General features: G+C 42.1%; 2 protein-coding genes across 4 annotated transcripts; one reads left to right on the top strand and one right to left on the bottom strand.

Annotated features, from left to right (window-relative positions):
* Positions 1 to 11800: 11800 nt before the first annotated feature.
* LOC133898317 (uncharacterized) lies at positions 11801 to 17279 on the bottom strand. 3 transcript variants are annotated; one of them, XM_062338966.1, is made up of 4 exons: positions 16424 to 17279; positions 12867 to 12946; positions 12290 to 12554; positions 11801 to 12194 (listed from the first exon to the last, which is right to left on the bottom strand). In XM_062338966.1, the coding sequence occupies exons 1-4, from the start codon at positions 17277 to 17279 to the stop codon at positions 11944 to 11946; spliced, it is 1452 nt and encodes a 483-aa protein (XP_062194950.1). In that variant the 3' UTR covers positions 11801 to 11943. The 3 variants fall into 3 exon arrangements, with proteins under 3 accessions (XP_062194950.1, XP_062194952.1, XP_062194951.1); XM_062338968.1 differs by having other exon boundaries at positions 11997 to 12194; positions 12346 to 12554; XM_062338967.1 differs by having other exon boundaries at positions 12076 to 12194; positions 12277 to 12554.
* Positions 17150 to 19740, top strand: LOC133898319 (WD repeat-containing protein 26 homolog). The gene is made up of 3 exons (XM_062338969.1): positions 17150 to 18131; positions 18428 to 18530; positions 19354 to 19740. Exons 1-3 carry the CDS (start codon positions 17926 to 17928, stop codon positions 19408 to 19410), a joined length of 366 nt encoding a protein of 121 aa, XP_062194953.1. The 5' UTR covers positions 17150 to 17925; the 3' UTR covers positions 19411 to 19740.

Below are 19740 nucleotides of genomic sequence, written 5' to 3' on the forward strand. Positions count from 1 at the left end.
GAGTGGTTCAGCTCATATTTTAAGGTAAGAGAGCCTTAAAATCAATTTCCCCGTGGCACATGCGGTACACATAAAATCCAAAGATTGTGGGAATTTGACAGTATTCCTATCATGATCAATTGAATTACTGATAATTTTTTGTATCATCCTGACACTGGAATGACCAAGGCGATCATGTCATATTTAGAATGTGTCAACATTCTAAAAAATTATCTTGTATTCAATATGTGGTACGCGTTTGATATATGTATAGTATAATCTTGAAGATAAAGAAGGATTTTTTTCTAGTATTTGTTTAGCATATCCGTTATTTTTTATAATGAGGAGATATTCCTCTTTGTTGTCATTATGAGTTTCGATATGAAAACCATTTTGACGAATATCTCTATAACTTAGTAGGGTACGAGTTGAATTATGATATAATAATGCATCATTGATTGTAATTTGAGTACCATAGGAAGTGTGATTATAGCGCGACCAGAGCCAACAATCATAGCATCGCGTACAACGATTGTCATAATATTTCCTTTACTCTTTTTAAGAGTTTGAAAATATTTAGTTTTCCTAAGTATAGAGTTAGTAGTACAACTATACACTAAGCACATTTCCTCTTCTATCCGATTGTCCCATGTAGACATATATATATATATATATAGAAATCAATAATTTAAAATGAAATTCTTCATAGATATATAGAATACATACAACTTTATTGAGTATCAATACGCTGATACATTATTAGAATATATACAATATAGTATAAGATGACAACCTATTACAAAACTATATAGGACATATATATAATAATATCTAATTAATTGAGAGACTAATTGAGGTCTCCAAATAAGTCGTTGGAAGCAAATTCCATGATCATGTTGTCGGTGCTCTCAAAGTCCTCTTTCTGCTACAGAGTGATGTTGTTGTCCAGTTCTAGAGGAACACTTTGGGAACAACTGACCTTCTTGGTGGTGTTGGATTGAAGATTGAAATGCGCTTCATATCTTTCATCTTGAGCTGATCGGTTTTATCCAACAGACTTGAGATAGAGATCAATTAAATGTCTAGGGATGCGGCATTTCTTAATTATGTGGCTGTAGCAACCATATTTACGACAAGTTTTAGATTTGTTTTTGTTGTTTTTGGAAATGTCCTTCCCCCTTGTTGGGTCCATGGAACTTCTGCTTTTTGTTGCTTTTGGTGTTCTTTGGGCGACATTTTTTGCCGTCGAACTTTGTGGTATTCTGAATATTAGAATTAACTTCAGGTAAAGGAGCGGTGACTGTTGGACGCTGGTGATGATTTTTCAAAATAAGATCATCATGCTTTTTAGCCTAAAGTAAAGTGTGAATTAACAGAATAGTGCTGGTAATTCGTAGCACGATATTGTTGTTGCAATACCCTATGGGTAAGAAATATTGTAGATAAAGTGTTTTCAATTTTCTCAGCATTTGTGGGAGCTTTGTCACAAAATAGCAACTTAGAGTAGATTTTGTGAACAACATAGTTGTATTCTCCAATGGACTTAAAATCCTGGAGGCGAATGTTGGACCACTCGCATTGAGCTTCAGGTAGAATGACTGTCTTTTGCTGTTCATAACGCTCTTTGAGCGAATTTCATATATCATATGGATTCTCATCCATCAAGTATTCTGATTATAAATCTGGATGAAGATGGTGCCTTATGAAATATGGAGCCCCATACTCGATTTGATCTAGAAGTGGCAGATCTCCTTCTTGAGGAGGATCAATCGCTGTTATTAGTCTGCAGGACGATAGACTCATCTTCATGTCAATTGCCCAAGTTAGATAATTTTGGTTATCTAAATCGAGTTCGTCGAACTCGATGCTGGACATTTTGTCCTACAAAAGTGACCAATGATTGAATGAATGTACACTTTGGGTAAATTGAAGAATCATGGTAATGTTGTAAATAATGCAAAATTTGTAAAGTCTAGTTAAGACTTGAATTACATATTGTAGACCTCAGATTGTGTAGCTAACACTTTGAAGATAGTCATCAAATGTGGTGTAGATCTCATAGTAATAGGATGTATAATATGACATTTGTCAGTAGATGCCTATTTTCCTATTACCTTGTGTTATGCTAATTAAAATATTTAAAAGAACACATTAAAGATAATCATTAAGTTAAGGTGACAAAATGTAGACCTCACAGTAATAGTAGATAATCTACAAATATGCAGTAGATTTCATAGTTCCATTACCTTGTGTTTCTTAAATATGAAATTGAGGTAATCACTTAAAATTTTGCATTAAATTTCACTTTTAATTAAGCACTTTGTGCATTTATGAAGCAGTTTTGAGCTTAAATAAAAATATGAGTGAAGAAAGTATTAAATTGAAATATAAAAGTAAATTGCAGGAATTTAAAAGTATGAAAAGATAAAGACATGTTTTTGGGAATGCGTGGGCGCAAACATATTGAACATGCTGCAAATCTAGCACTCAATGGGTCTAAAAATGCTTATTCATAAAAGTACATAAATTGGTACAATTATAAACAATTACATGGGCTATAATAGAAATAATACACACAATACTATTTATACTATTTATTGGGATCTATGGGGCCTTGATGGAAATAGCTAACCCAATGTGTTAAATCTCAGGCAAAAAAGAGTCTGGGCCAAAACCCATCTATTATTTTGGCCCAAAACAGTAGCAGGGGTGTTTTTTTTTCTTGTTGCACGTAGGCCAAACAAACATGGGACTTGGCCCATTTGGCCTATTTTGGCCCAGGCCCATTCGGGGTGCCCCCAACCCCGTGCCATATATAAGGGAAGGAGGCGGCAGTTAGGGTTCCAATCCTAACCATTCGCGGCCCTCCCTCACTGTGTGTCGCCACCGCCTCTAGGACGGGTCGTGCAGCTGCCGCCATCACCTGCCGAAGTCAGGGCCAGCTGCCGGAGCGCTATCGGCTGCTGTTAGGTCACCACGTGCTGGAGCGTCGTGTTCGAGTCTCAGGCGTCACCAGGGTGAAAGTGTCGATGCGGACACATCACCATGCCGCCTTGGAGTGCTCAGACGCCATCGTGCCTTCGGATCCATGAGGTGCCTGTGTCGTTGACGTTGAGAAGCCAAGCCCTCGGCGTTGAGAAGCCGAGAGGCAAAACGCAGACAGCGGGAGTCAACTGTCGCCGCCTTCTTCAAGTTGACGGTGGGGTCGCCGGTGTTAGGGGTGCGTCGCCCCCTCCCCTCTTACACGTGAGCATGAAGGGGCCTGAAGGCCCCCTTCCCCATGCATGCATGCACGCCCAGGCATTCTTAGGCGCTGTCAGAGGGGAGATCGAGGGCTACAGGAGCCCACGATTGTGGCCCACGACCTCAGGCACAAGCCTGGACGGCGGTTAGCCGCTGGGGTCGCGGTGCGACGGAGGCGGCAGTATGGCATTGCAACAGAGGAAGAAGGGATTGATGACATCAGTGTCGCTGCTGCTTCCGGGGCATTGATGTCTGGGAGGTTCGGTGTAGGAGAGGTGAGGGAGGGCGTCACAGGGACGTACTCCTCTGGGTCCTCCTTCAATAAGTAGTCTATCGTTGTTGCCGGTGGTGTGCTATTGAAGAAGTGGGCTGCACTGGTGCCAGCTACCATGGTAAGCAATGAGCCGGAGCCAACCACTGTTGTGGTGGTAACCGCTGCTGTAAAGGACCCCATGCCGGTGGCCGATGCTGTAGGCGTCCTAAGTCCAAAGTAGAAAGGTGGTAGAGTCCTAAGTCCAAAGTAGAAAGGTGGTAGAGGCAGCGAGGCTAGTGGCGGTGAGGGCAGTGGCCAGATGGTAATAGCGGTTGCCGCTGGGGTTGCGACACATGCAGGGCCGCTGTGGCGGCTAAAATGACGATGAGTAGCACCACGATGCCAACGATGCTGGGAGTGGCTAGGGCATGAATGTTGTGGCAGAGCGACATCGACCAAGTACGAAGAAGCAGGTATACCATGAATGGGGCAAAATGTATTTGCCATGCTCATCTTGTGGGAGAGTCTTTTGTGCCTCTGTGTGCTTGTGCTCAGTGTAGAACGAAGCGTGGCTGATAACATGTTGAAAGTAGAAGTAGAGTTAAGAGATATAGAAGGAACAACAATTCTTGTATTCATTGGTGAATAGTGGTGTACATATTTATACATTGTGAAGGGGTGGCAATGCACCCATTGGGGAGGTTGGTTTCCCCAACGGGTGTCCTTTCATTAGTTACTACTAATTACATATTTATCTGCTAATTATAGAGGTTAACTGCTAATGGCAGTCATTGTCTTAATTGATCACATGATTATCCTTTGGAATAAGCACGTCGGTTCGTAACACTCACCATAAACCCCTCAATCCATTTTTTTTCCCAGGGGGCCATTAAATCAAAGCTAGAAACATCGCATATCTATACTCCTAAAATGCACGAGTTGTGGCAAAACCGAACGATCTTCACTGTTTACCCGAGTTGATCAAATGGTCACCGTGCAAGATTCTTCCTGTTCCTCATTACAAAAAATACTTTAATCTCACATTAATCACCTTCCATATCTAACGTTTAATATTTGCCTTCTATACATTCTAAAAAATATATTCAATCTCTCATATTTGCCTTTTATATCTATACGTCTAATATTTACCTTATATACATTGCTATATCCTAGATTAATTCTACATGTGTGGAAGTCGTAATGAAAAATATCACCCTGCCCCCGATTACCTCTCCTCGTCACAGACACCCTTTCCTTTTCTTTCATCTATCATCCCTAATCTGCCATTGAAGGTCCATGCTCCTCCCTCGATGTTGTGCCATGCACTCGCGACGATGTCGTGCCCCGCCCACATGACATGATGCTCCGCTCCGCGACATATCCTTGCACGCAACCGATGGCAAACAGCTCTGCTCTGCCTTATGCCCTTGCTACCTCGCTGAACTTCCAAACAAACGCCCTATCCCGCCAGTGGCTATGCTGCCCCCATCTTTGCCCGTCGTGTGACCATGATCCACTTCTCCCATCATGGCTGCTTGGGAAGCCTAGTCGATTTTGATTCCGTGTCGTCAGGAGGGCTTCTGCGCCTCGGGCAGGGCATCATCAGGATCTACCTCACCTCTGGTTCAAGCCATCATCAAGCCATTTGCAACGCATCTCTAGACTTGCCTAGCACCACCGGCTTGTCGTGTTCCTTTCCCATGATCTGCATAGCAAGGTATGTGAATGCGATTCCATCTTCCAGGCACACTTCTATCACCCCATCCAACGATCTTGGGCGTTCGGGTGTTGGCTATCGTCGTGCCTATCCGGGGGAACCTAGGCAGCATTCGACGGATTTAGTACTAAATAGAGGCAGCATTCTTCCTAAGCTTAATGGTTACACAAATTAAGGTTGCTCCTCAAGAATTTCGATTTGGTATTTGCGTAAAGGGTTCCCTTCATTGTTTTGTGCAGATTCTCTCCATAACAACCAGGATCGTTTAGAAAGATGATGAAAAGAGCTTCAGTTATGCCTTGGCTATATTTTTGTTTGTTTATAAATTGGCTAAGTGAGCTTACTACTTTTGACCTTCACCAAGAAAGTGCTAATTTTCAGGTACACATGTATATGTTGCTTGTACGTACTTATCCATGTCCTGCAACCCTTGAGAATTCCTGCTTGGAGGCTCGTAATGCCTTTTTTACTTCACTTTGCTATTTTCTGAATTCTTTGTGACTTCCCACTTGCTTAGATGTGACATGCTTTCTTTTGCTCATGAACAATAGTGAGGCAACCATGCAATGGGCATCTATAACTACATCACTATATTGGTCAGTCCATTAGTTGCTTGTTAACTATTTACATTTCTGCCTATAGTTTTGCTTGGCTTGAGCTGGTGAGCCACAGATGCTTCGTGCTAAAGTAACTGATGTGCAATTTGCAAAAAGGATGGTTATTTTTCTAGAGATTGCTTGTTGATCTGTTCAAATTCATGGAATCATATGTAAGAAAAGCTATGCATCCTTACTCTCGGTGACGTAGGAACCAGGGGTCCCCAAGTCCTGAGGCCAGGACAGCAGTCTGCCACATGGTGCCCTCCCTCGGGGATTATCTCCTCGAGGTTCGAGAAGACCAAGCTCCAGGAGAGGGTGCTCGGGGCCACCAACAGTGGTCCTCGAGCACCCAAGTTCCCTGATGATCCGAGAAGACCAAGTACCGGGAAGAGGGTGCTCGGGGCTTCGAACAGTGGCCCCCGAGCACACAAGTCCCCCGACGACAAGAAAAGCTAAGTACTAGGAAGAGGGTGCTCGGGGCTGCGAACAGTGGCCCCCGAGCACCCGAGTCCCCCGAGGACCAAGGGAAGTCGGTTCCGGGAGAGAGTGCTCGGGGCCGAAAACAGTGGCCCCGGAGCACTCGGTTCCCTGAGGACCCGAACAGTCAGTTCCAGGAGAGAGTGCTCGGGGCCGTGAATAGTGGCCCCCGAGCACTCGGTTCCCCGAGGACCAAGAGAGGGCATATCTGGGAGAGGGCGCTCGGGGCCGCGAACAGTAGTCCCCGAACACTCACAATTCCCTGAGGGCCCGAGAAGTCCTTCGCTGGTGGTCCCCACAAGGGCCCAGCGGTGAGGTGTCAACTGGTGAGAGGCTTGATGCTGCATTTAAGAGGACGCGTGGCCTGTCACTTCCAACTGCTCCCCCTACGCTTGCTGTCAGACCCTGCCACGACCTAGCAGGGAGGCGTGGGGATATTTAATGCATAGGTCCCATCGCGCGACATCCGGTGCACCTTGGGATGACGTCGCAGCGCCCGAGGCACCCCGCCTGCCGCCCTGCTGTGTCAGGTTTGCTTTGACCAGGCGGGCACGTCGGGCCGCTCGGTGGCTGCCCGGTGGGCCCTCCCTGCGGCGCCCGTTGAAAAACGGCGTGATGACGAACAAGACCGGATGGGGGCGCGCTTGCAACCCTCTCCGTCACCTCGCGCAGCAGCCCATAATGGTTGCTTTTCATTTATGGCGTATTAGAACTCGTGCCATCCTTTCTGGACACGCTACCGCTCTGGCGGGTATATAGGCGGGGCGGGCTCCCCGGAGAAGAACAAGTTCGGCAGTAGTTAAGGACAAGTTCAACAACGGTGAAGTTCGGTACGAGCTGAGTCCAAACCGAACACCGAGGCATAGATCAGAGTATTTATAGCACACACACAGGAGTAGGGTATTACGCATTTACGTTCAGTGCGGCCCGAACCTGTCTAAAAATCCCCTGAGCATTTACTACTTCCTGCATCCGATCATTCCACCTCCACCTGCATCTCATTTACTCCCATTTATTTCACCCGTAAAGTGGATTCAGAATCATCCCCCGATCGAATCTCAAAGAGGGTCCCTCCGAATCCCCGCTTGAGGAGTTCACCCTCCGACACTTACGTTCTTCCATGGGAATATATAAGATGTTTTCTCTACTAGATGAACATTACATGGTTCCTAGGCGTGTTTGAAGAAATTTTCAGATTGTTTTGCAATCTCAGTGAAGCGACAAATCTCTACTACTTAACCATATCAACTACTAAAGAAGAATAAAGATATGACAAATGAAAGATAGCCAGGTTTGCTCATTAGAAGTAACTATACTGCTATACAATAACTTTCATAAAAGTACCACTGTATTTCCATTGCAATCTGCTATCAGTAGTGTAGTTAGTAAATTTCATGTTTTGTTTTTTAAATCATGATGTCCATTTTGAGTCAGTAGGAAAGATGGTATAGACTATATGCATATTTTGTTGATTATCTTAGGTAAAGCATGCTCTCCTTAGCATTAATTTGATTCAGTTTTCCTTATATTCATGGCATCTGTTTGAGTGCGCATGTGCGCACACACATAATTTGGAGTCCATCTTTCTTGTGCTCATGATATTTACACAACTGCCTACTCTGCTTACCCATACACACTATAGTTCTTTCTGATACTCTCATATATATGATACAGATGGTCAACCAAAGATGAAAGGGCTGGTGCATAGTCCTTCAAAATTTAAAGATTGATCTCCTAAATAAAAAGAACACATTTGTTACAGACTATTTGGTTGTTCCTACATTAGCATATTATCACTAGCTATTTTGTTTTAATTGCGTCTCTATCAGCAAGAAAAAAAGAAGGAAAATCAGCTGCCTCTGGAAATTGTTCTATTTTTTTCTCTATTTTTTTGAGCCATGCTAATTAAGAATCCCTTTGTTAAATCCACAGGTCTGACTTCTGCAAGCAATCTGTTTCCATGCAGAATTGAAAAAAGAAGAAAGAACTTATCAAGGAGAGTGGGACATCACAACAAGCATTAACCTCAAGGGGTGAGCCAAATTTGCTTGTTGCACTGTTATTTTACCATAGATCTCCACTTTGTCTTTCCTATGAACTACTCTAAACTAAGGTCTACTAATTTCATTTGTGTTGTGCCTAAGTAATGTAAGTAGAAATATTCAAGTGGTTGTTAACATGCATTGCAACTTTTATATATGTGCAAGCATCACATGACTTCATCAGTTTACATGTAGCCTTTGAGCTTGCTTGCTTTTTGAGAGAGTTTGACTTGGATGTATGTGTGCATATATGATAGTATCATTGTGATAATATTCGACGAAGACATTGTTGCTTGTAGTCGCACATTTAGATGGAGCCATAAGATGGTTCAGAGAAGAAATTTACTTTTACTTATAAAAGCAACATGTAAATAAGCTACAGTGCCTGACAAAATGAGATCAATTTTCTCTAACTGAATATCGATGCCTAACAATTGTGAACATCGTTGTGTTGTTTGTGTTTATGTTTATGGTAAAATAATTGTGAACATCGCTAAGATATATGTATCTTTGTCTAAGGTATACCTGCACACCACATCTTTTTTTGAGTTATATGCTATCGTATAGAAGGATATGCATTCGAAACATTTGGATACTGTTGCAATGCACATGCATTCTTTTTTCAGTACATGTTTTGCTTTTCTACATGCAGGTGTGTCACATATGTATTCTTTTGAGGATTAGAAAGAATCAACTGGTATAAGCCCCAACGTTCAGATGTTGGAAGGGACCAAGAACCTATCGAGCTATACACTATCAAAAGTTATATCACGGCATACCAAACCAAAGAATACATAGATAACTAGAGTTACCCCGCAAGGTACATATTTCCACTACGTTTGTTACCCTTTCTCTTTAGCTATATTAGTTCCTTATGCATCTGTTTTGTTACATATTATGTTTGTACTGAAGAAGATACTGCCATTGTCAAATCCGTCAAATCCTCACCTGGATATAGAATACTTGATGAGGACATCACTCCCTCGGATACATACAATGATCCTCCATTGAACTTTCAAGGTCCAATCACAAGAGCTCGCGCACGACAATTAAATTTAGAGGTGAGCTCGTTCCTAAGCAACTCTTTATATAAATTTGAGAATAGATTACTACCTAATGATTATGTGTTGTTTAGGAATCATGGAGAGGACAAGAAAACACATAGAGGAAGGCTTGGAGGCGTGGAGGAGCAGCTAGGACGTCCAACAACAGCAGGAGTTTCAGTCCAACTCGAGTCCGAATCAGCCTCGGCCTCCAGGACCAGCGAGCAATAAAACGGACGCCCAGGACGCATCCGGACTCCGTTTTCGACGATTCACATATGGTTGGAAAGATAATTTCATAAGGAAACCAATGGCGTTGGTTTGAGGTCCAAATTCCTTCTGAGTCAACGGGAAACGTCGAAACAAGTTAGCATCCAGAATCTGTCCCGGTGCTGCGTCACCGTTTTTGGTCCGTTGGGCCATGTATCTTGTTGGAGTCCATTAGGGACGCGTCTAGGGGTCCTTGGCCGACCCTAATCCTTTATATACAGTAGCCGTCGCCCTAATTAGGGTTGGGTTTTGCTTAGATTATTCTGTCAAGAACAGTTTCGCCGTTTCGTCGGTTTGTGAGACCCCAACTCGTGAGATTAATCATTCATCTGCAATTTGGTTGCATTCTTCCTTGTTCTTGCTTGTGTTCTTCGATTCGCAGGCAAGGATTTTAGCCTTCTTGGCGAGGTCAACCGTGCAACGCCGGTTGATAACCAGAGGAGACGTGGTGCTGCGATTGCGGGGTTTCGGATCGTGTTGTTCGGAAGCCGGATCGACTTGTGTCTCGTTTCCACCAAATCGAGAATTACCAGAACCTTTCGGAAGATCGGGAACCCTTGTTCATATTAATACTTGTGGACATTGATGATGCATTCGTAGACAAGTTCCATTTAGAATGCCTTCTACAGCCTAACAAATTCTTAAATGATGAAGTAAGTACACATGTGTAAAGCAATTAGATAACATGACCCTATAATTTAATTAATAATTTATAACTTGTAACTATAGGCCATAAGTGCATATATCTACTTTATAAGGGTTGGAGAGCATCTACATTATAGCGCTAGTGCAAAAGTCTTCCTATAGAATGCTTACATTTCTAGCATTCTAAAATTTGATGGCGAGCTTGTGATGGACAAAATAGATCCTAGTCACGACACCATAGAAAAAAGGATGGATAATTATCTGGAGCATGACATGATAACAATCAACACCATATTTATCAATTTTATGTTAATATATCTGTGGTCTAATGCTTACGACAAATGTTTGCTTTAGGTATTCATTCCAATTAACATCACACGATACCATTGGTACCTAGCAGTTGTGAATGACCAAAAATGTGAGATGCATGTTCTTGACTCGCTAGGCCCTACAATGGATTGCAACAACCTCACTCTTATTGTGAGTATTTATAACTTCAATACCCCTTTTTCATTATAATATAAGAAGACTTTTTTATTCTTATCTTACCTCTGATGCTACTATTTTCAATTAACAGCTAAGTGGATTGGAGAAACAAATAAATATTGCATCACAATTGAAAGAGCTTAAATACCACAAGTGGCAGGACCTCAAGGTTAGAACATGGCCTGTTATAGAAAAATTGCTGGAGGCAATGCAGAATGATAGGTACACTAAAACATTGTTGCTTGCTAAAATAATTACCTTTCATTGATTGATTAAATTAAATAAATAAATATATAAAGTTTTTGCAATACTGTAGCATCTCTTGTGGTTTGTTCTTGCTAAGCTACATAGAGTATTGGACAAGAGATACACTATCTAATAGTGCGACTTAGGTATTTTAAGCATGATCATAAAGGTTTTGGCATTTTTAAATAATTCTATTATATTCAGATAAAAGATTAATTTTATTACAATTTTTTAACGTGATATGATGAATTTCAGACAAAAAGTAGCATCAATTTTGTTGGACTCAAAACTAAACATGTGGAAAGAACATTCAGATTTTGAACATGATGGCGAAGAAGAAAAAAGTTCAGATGATGTTGTGATTCTACATAGTCTTGCCAAGCATGGCAAACTATCAAAGTCATCACAGCAAACTGAAGATCGATCGTTATTGTGTGTTCTTCTCACTGCCATCATGCCGACAAATGCATTTGAGTTAGTATGTGAGCTTTGCAAATTTATCATGTCTATAAACCATGCTGAGACTTTGGAGTATATCTATCTAACTCCATATAATATGTATTGTTTATATAGATTATTCTTATTTGTTGTTGTACCTGATACAATACATTATTTTATAGGAAAGAATTCATTCAGAACTCTAAGCATCACCTGATTAGCTTAAGCCTAAAAAAATCTAAGAAACATTGGATGTGCAAAAGCCCATGGAAAAGGATTATTTCAACATGGGTGTGAGGATGTACGCATGCGACGAGCTCAACCTATTAAGGCACACCCAATATCACTACATGGACCTCCAGTTCTTGTTATGATATAATATATTCATATAATCACTCTGTTTGCACAAAATCTTACGAGCTCTCTTATTATCACATGTGGTGTGCGATTTCGAATGAGAGCCATTGCGTAGAAGGAAGCTTGTGTTCAGATAGCAATGGTATTGTCATAGACGCATGTAGCCTTGTTTGTGACCTCTGAAGACTTTTAGGTGTCTTTTGTTCTGAGTATTGCTCCTGGTCAGCTCACGACGGGTTCTCCATATCGTCACATGTGAATACAATGAAGGAAATAAGAAACAAAGCAACACAAGCAACAAGATCGCAACACAAATTAGCATGACATTCATGAAGCCATCTATTATTTCAGGGTTCTTCTGCTCGGTCCATGGAACGCCACCAACATTCATCCCGAAAACTGGACAGATAATACAATAAGTCAGGTAACTGAGAGCCCTTAAGCAAGAAATGACTTGATGAAAGTGCAAGTGAGTGAATACCATTAGAACTTACTTCCAGTGACAATGGATAGAGGAAGGAATATTGTGGAGAGAAATGAAAAATAGTACATGCTTTTGTTTATCTGCTCTGATTGCCAGCTATCGAGGCTAGCCTGAAGTGTGGTCACTCTATTTGTTATGAATCCAAGATTTTGTTTGAGCCTCCTAAGGCGACCTATCAAATCTTCAAGGGCAGCAATGTCTCCGCTTGCGAACCAACTCTTGCTCGCATATTTTTCCTTCACACGGGGGAATACTTGTTCACCGTGAGATACAACCTACACAAGCAACATAATAGCGATAAGCCTATCATTTAGGTTTCATGCAGTATGTCAAATGAAGTGATTTTCCGACATGAGAAGGAAGGTCTTATGAAATTAATCGCACAAGGTGGCACTGAAGAATAGCTTTCGATGTGCATACAGACACTAAGTCATAAACAACACAACATATAAACCTTCACTTCAAATGGACACTCATTTTCACGCAGAACTACAACTTTGACTAAACTCAAAACAATAAACCACAACATAGCACTCAATTTCACTATATATTTCTTCTAGAAATTTGAGAGAAGACTTAGAAAATACCTGAAGCAGGCGCTGCAAATCAAGGTGCATTTTTTGGAATCTCCTGCCATCCAACAAAACTTTCCTCATAAAGTGACCACCTGCAAGCAAGATCTAGAGGTTATAAATACACACCAAGTTCCTAAAGAGAGAGAGAATGTGAAATCACATTTGCAGAGTACTAGAGTGCCGGTGAATACACTTGCTTTTTGATACCCCTTAGATTTGTACAATGTTAATCCTTTGCTGAAGCACGCATATTGCACTCTAAATGATTAGATCATTGCAACTTTCAATGTTATATATAAACTTCACCAAGAATTTTCCAATTAATCAACATAAACTCAAATATGGGCATTTCCATTGACATTGACCCATGGAGAACCTCAAATATCCATGAAAAAAAACTGCCCAATATTTCTGTGAATTGTTGACAAAAAAATCCTGTTGGACATTGTGATAATGTGAAATGGGTCTAATTTGGAAGCACTACTGCGTTTGGATCATGACATTACACGTATTAGAGTTATGGTTAGCATTATATTCAGAATTTGCATTCCACAAATCACAAGCTTATTCAGTTATCGTTAGTGTTAGAGTTATTCAGTTTTATTTCAATCAAAATTCACATTTAAAAAGTTGCCGTTCTAATGCAAATCAACAACTACATCATATTTCACAAACTCCTTGATCACTTAAACTCGTACCAACCTCCACAAACTCCTTGAAAAATCTTGCCATTTTTGAGAAATTCAAATTTCAGCCTCTCGGTTATTGAATGTTGGGAGGAGATTTCAACCTAATGAGAGAAGCACAATACAAAAGCTCCTTAAAATGTGGATCCTCATCTCATCGGTATGTTCAACTCATTCATTGGCAGGTATCAAGTGAGGGAGCTGAAAAGAAGCGAACACAAATACACTTGGACCAATAAACAATCTAATCCAGTTATGGTAAACTTGGATAGGATCTTGGTTTCAAGTGAATGAGAGGATAAATTCCCACCAAGTTGTGCTTGGAGTGTGACAAGGGTGGGTTTTTATCATAATCCAGTTATTGTGGACTTTGGTGAAACTAGTTCTTCTAAGCAGAAATGCTTCTTTTTGGAGAATCAGTTGCTGTTCCAGCTTGGGATGAAGGAACTGGTAAGACAAAGATGGTTCATGTGTAAAAAAAATGGCCTGAACAATGCTACTCTATTAATAAATAGCATGGTGGCCTTTGTGATATAAGACAATAACTGAGAGGTTGGGGTGCACAATTTAATGGAGGCACATAAGAGACAGAGTCAAATTGTTACATGCCGAGGAATGGAATGAGAGATATAAGGTTGAAGAGGAATTGGAAAACCTATATTCCATGGAGGAAATATATTAGCAACGCATGTGTGGGGAAACATGGCTGCTGAAAGGGGACTCTAATACCAGATTCTTCCATCAAGCTGGCAATAGGAGGAGAAGAAAAAAAAAATGCAATTATCTCCTTAGAGATTGGTCAGGGGAGGTAAGTCTCAAGGGGTATTATAAACCATATAAATGGTTATTATAAGAAACTTTTTGGCTCTAACCCTCCTTTTGGCATATACTTAGCTCAGAATTTTTGGGTAGAAAAGGGCAAATTGTCAGAGTTTAGTAAGACCCTTTACTATGGAAGAAGTGGAAAAAGCATTCACTGAAATAAAGACCAAGGTTGCTCCCAGTTCTAATGGTTTTAGGGTTACTTTCTTTAAGAACTTTTGGTGCAGTATCAAAGATACCTTTATGGAGATGGTGCAAGATTTCCACCAAGGTCATCTGGATCTCAAAAGGCTCAATTATGGTGTGATCACTTTGTTTCCTAAGGTCAAGGAGACTAATACTATTAAATAGTACCATCCCATTTACCTTTTGAATGTGGATTATAAGACTTTTACAAAACTTTTGACCAACAGATTTACACCTTTGGCTAAGGAGGTCATTGGTCCCCATCAAACAACTTTTATGAAGGACAACAATATATTGGAGGGGTCGTTATTCTCCATGAAGATATACATGAACTAAGAGATCGAGGAAGGAGGGCCTTTTTCTTAAGATTGACTTCAAAAAAGTGTACAACAAGGTAAGATGGAACTTCCTTAGATAGGTTATGGAAAAGAAAAACTTCCCTGACCAGTAGATTTAGTGGGTGATGCAGCCTGTACATGGGGGAGAGTCTGCATTAATGTTAATGGTCAAAGGGGCCCATACTTCAGAACCTACTATGGCCTGAGATAAGGAGATCCTTTATCCTCCATCCTCTTTAATTTGGTGGTTGATACTTTTAGTACCCTAATGAACAAAGCAATTGAGAGAGGTCACATTTATGGGATTCTATCCCACCTGATCCAAGGAGGAATCTCACACATGCAGTATGCAGATAACACGATTATCATGATTGATGGTGAGGATAACTCCATTTTAAATATAAAACTATTACTATACTCCTTTGAATGGATGTCTGGTTTCAAGATCAACTTTCATAAAAATGAGGTGCATGCTTTTGGTGTGGAACAAGAAGAGAAAGAGAGAATGTCCAACATGCTAAACTGCAAATTGGGCGAACTTTCTCTGAAATATTTGGGAATACCACTCTGACCACTTATTAGGGATCTCTGCTTTTGATGGTATTCTGGGCAAGATGACCAAAAGGCTTAACCCATGGAGGGGTAAGCATATTCTATCAAGGCTTACATAAAGTTAAGCACTTATTTTAATGGGGTGATTTATAAGCTAAATAATGGAGGAAAAGTGAGGCTTTGGAAAGATGTGTGGCTTGGTAATACTCCTTTGCATATCTAATATTTTGATCTTTTCAAGATGTGCATTGATCCTGAGGTCCTGGTGAAGGAGTGTTTAGAGGAAGAGGAATTGAATGTCGAGTTCAGAAGAACCTTCACTGAACAGAACAATCTTCAATGGTGTTCCTTGCTGACTTTATTGCAAACGGTGCAATTAAATGAGCTTGAAGATAAGATGTATTGGGCTTTTGACAAATCCAACATGTTCTCCACAAGAACCCTATATAGATTTATAACCTTTAGGGGTATGGTAAGCAAGGGAGCTAAAACCCTTTAGAAGTGTGACATACCTCTCAAGATTATCTCCTGCATGCTAGAGTGGATGAAGAATGTTGCGTCTACTCAAGAGACTCTCATTTACATCATTGAGTTGTAGGCTTCTCCTGTCTTTATCTGCATGTCCTATTATTCCATCCCTCGGATAGATTTGTTTTTTAGCTCATGGAGAGCTGTAGCTAGATTACCTTTAAGTCGTTGGCTCTGTTTTGATAGTCTGATCTAATCTTAGTAAATTAGTAACCCGAGTAGAAGTTAAAAACTTTGTGCGCCTAATTTAGCTTCCAATAAGCTGAGAAAAAATCTCTTTTCTAAAAAAAAAAGTTATTGAATGCTAATTAGCATCCCGTCAATCCAACCCATTGTGTTCATCCACAAACAAAAATTAGTCCTTCAGAAAAGAAGAGCCCAACGTTTATCCAGATGTGGAATGAAAGAAGTTTAGGCACGCGATTACCAACCAAGAAAGCAACCTGGGACCGCCTACCTTTGTCTAGCTGCAGCTCGATGCTGTCGAGGTCCATCTCGAGGCGCGTGACAATGTCGTGGACGTGGTCTACGTGCGTGCCGAGGACGTGGACGAGGAGGTTGGACACGGTCCGCGGCACCGGGTTGTCGGTGTGCGCGCCGCTGGCGTGGTTCATCGCGAGAAGGGACTCGAGCAGCCGCTCCTCGATCACGACGCCGCCGTCGACGGCGCGCCCGCCGCCGTGGCCCTCGTCGGAGAGCGACGCGGCGACGCCGAGCGGCACCTCAGAGAGGAGCGACGCCTGCGTGGTCCCGAACGCCAGCCGCGGGACGCCGCCGACGGACACGGTGACGACGGAGCTCTCGGTGACCCGCGCGGCGAGGCGGAGCGCGTACGCGCTCCCGACCGGCCCCGGTGAGCTGACGCGGAGCAGGAGCGCGCCGCCGCCACTGTCTCCGTCCGCGGCGACGGTGGCGCAGTGCGGGCCCGTGGCGACGAACGCGAGGATCTCCTGCAGCGTGAGCGGCGGGCACAGGAGCTCGATCAGCGCCTGCGCGTGGTGGAGCGGCTTGGCGGCAGCCGCGCCCGCGCCCGGCAACGCGCGAGGGAGCTCGACATGGTGCCACGTGAACTCCCCGGGCCGAGCAGTCCCCGAAGACGCCGCGTGGCCCCACGGCGCCTCCGAGAACCCGCCCTCGCCGTCGAACACGTACGAGTGCCGCGGCACCGCGCCGGACGGCAGCGGCTTGCCGACCGCGGGCGACGGCGCAGGGATCGGCGGGCCGCGCCGCGGCCGCAGGTGGTTGGACCCGACCACCTCCACTCGCGGGTAAGGGTCACCGGCCGCGGCCGCCATCGCCATCGGCATTGGCATCTGCGGACGCAGCGCGAAGGGTTCTCTACTATATAGAACAGTTCCCGCGTCACCTCGCTCCCCCACTGTCCTCCAACCAAATAAAAAAAGGATCCCGCGCCGCGCTTCGTGCCGCATCCCCACGCCGCCCCTCCTCTCAGCCGCTGCTCCATGCCTCTCCCCTCAGCTTGCGTAACATCACCTTCCCTCAAGTAAAAGATACATGGGCTGATTTTGGCATTTCATGGGAGGTTTTGAAGATGACGAACCACCCTCAAAATGTGCAACAGCATCCTGAGTAGAATCCGCAAGTTTGCCAGATTGTTTCTCTTTTTCGAAATCTGCCAATCCTTTGGGAAGGACAATGGCTAGACCTTTGCCTTCCCAATGGTTTGTTTTAAGAGGGAGGAATTTGTCACAAAAACTCCGTACAGTCTTGGATATGGAAAAAGTTGAGCAGTTCTGGAGGAAGAAACAGGGATAACTTTGCATACCCCTACGGTGAATCTTTTCAGAAAGCAGGTGGTTGATGGTAACTGGGATAATGCAGTGGTTACCTTGAATAAGATTGGCCTTCTGGATGAAAATATTGTGAAATCTGCTGCATTTTTTTATATTGGAGCAGAAATTCTTCGAACTTCTGAGAAATGACAATGTCATATGTGCTATGAAGACTTTACAAAGTGAAATCACACCCATTGGTGTTAATAGAAAAGGAGTTCATGAACTGTCGAGTTGTATAATTTCTTGTTCTCCACAGCAGGTGTTCCTTGGTTTTTCAACACTTGGCATTGATTCTTCTGGTTCACGGCAGAACCTCCTAGAGGAATTGCAAAAGGTGCTCCCTCCAACTGTTATGGTACCAGAGAGAAGGTTAGAGAATTTTGTAAGAAAAAGATTAGATAGCAGCCGAGTGCTGCTCATCTGTTTACTTCATTAAAATATTTTATTAGCTGAGGTTGAGTTTACTTCGTTGAGAAACAGATCTTTCATTCTGAGTAAAAAACAAAAAACAAAAAGAAATACCAAAACTAGCATTACGTCATACTTTGTTTTCTATTAAAACTGGCCTTGAAGGTAGATAATTTGCTTATCAAGACTAATCTTTTCAGTTAGCTGCATATCTTAAAATTTTCTGGTTCTATTCTACAAGTAAAAAATTGCTGTAGGTTTTGTGTGCGCACCATGATGAAAGTGTGGTTTCTCCAATTTTCAAACAATGGGAAGTATTTAGCCTCAGCATCAAATGATAAATCTGCAATCATATGGGAGGTAAACTTGCAAGCCTATGCTTCTAACATCTTCTGTTTCTCATGATCTGTGTACGAATGGAGTGGCCTATCCTTCTTATTTTGCACCTGATGTCAAGAAATGAACTTGCACAATTTTACTAATGCTTTTCATTCCCTGCTGTTTACTTCGTTCCAAAAGTTGAGTTCTGAGATACTTTGTTATTTTTTAAAAGAAGACAGAAGTTTGCCATTTCATATTACTATTTTCCTCAAAGACGACTTGCATCCTGTTAGCTTCTGGAACAAAGGAAATTTAATGTAGATGTTTGTCACATTTGCTCCCTAGCTTGCATCCTGCCACTTGTCTATGCTATTGTTGAGCATGAAAGTGTCTAGTCCCCATCTGGTTACATTACAGCCCATCTTACAATTCCACAGCCATGAAAGTTGGCTTTTATGCACACGAGGTTAGTTTAATTAGTGCATCCTGGATGTTGTTGTGATTTATATGGTTGAGGACTGTAGGTTACTCCATTACAAAATTTTGAAACATTTTCCGAGGATAACATTTTTCAGCATGTCTTCTTCAAAGATCAAATCCCTCAAGATATCGTATGCAACAGCTCAACATCAAATAAATTTATATGTTTCTGAGCATTTAATTATTTATGGATTGAAAAGAAGGGTGGGGGTTTCCAATGCAGGTTGAAATTTTGATCCTGTATTTTTGTTACTAATAACGGAAGCTCTTTTAATTTCTAGTTAGAGTTGGTGATTTCTCTTTTGCTATTGACCAAGGTGTGAAGTTTACTTTTGTTCGTTTTCCGATTATCTCTTCTTGCAGTAATCTTTTCATTTCTTAGGTCGACGAAGATGGAGAGCTATTACTAAATCACACATTGAGTGGTCATGAGAAGTAGCTGATGATGGTTGCGTGGAGCCCTGATGGTCGCCAGCTTCTCACATGTGGAATGGAAGAAACCATCCGACGCTGGGATGTTGAATCTGGCAGATGTCTTCATGTGCCTGGTTTCCAGATGGAAAGCAAATATTGTCTGGTCTAATAGATGAAAACTTTTGCATTTGGGATTTAGATGGTAAAGAAGTAGATTGCTGGAAAGGGCAAAGATCATAAAAAACATCTGATTTTTCTGTAGCAAAAGATGGAAAGCTTATTATAAGCATTTCCCTTGTTCCATCATGACTATTGTCACATTTATTTCTTAATTCAAGCTGGGATAGAATTATGA

Source organism: Phragmites australis, chromosome 18 (assembly GCF_958298935.1).
Source record: "Phragmites australis chromosome 18, lpPhrAust1.1, whole genome shotgun sequence".
NCBI classification, from domain to species: domain Eukaryota; kingdom Viridiplantae; phylum Streptophyta; class Magnoliopsida; order Poales; family Poaceae; genus Phragmites; species Phragmites australis.

Coding starts and splice junctions, on each gene's coding strand:
- LOC133898317 (XM_062338966.1), bottom strand. CDS start 17,279: ATGCCAATGCCGATGGCGATGGCGGCCGCGGCCGGTGACCCTTACCCG. Junction 12,947..16,423: donor CGAGCTGCAGCTAGACAAAG/GTAGGCGGTCCC, acceptor TCTTGCTTGCAG/GTGGTCACTTTATGAGGAAA. Junction 12,555..12,866: donor ATTTGCAGCGCCTGCTTCAG/GTATTTTCTAAG, acceptor TTGCTTGTGTAG/GTTGTATCTCACGGTGAACA.
- LOC133898319 (XM_062338969.1), top strand. CDS start 17,926: ATGAAGACTTTACAAAGTGAAATCACACCCATTGGTGTTAATAGAAAA. Junction 18,132..18,427: donor GTTATGGTACCAGAGAGAAG/GTTAGAGAATTT, acceptor AAATTGCTGTAG/GTTTTGTGTGCGCACCATGA. Junction 18,531..19,353: donor AATCTGCAATCATATGGGAG/GTAAACTTGCAA, acceptor TTCATTTCTTAG/GTCGACGAAGATGGAGAGCT.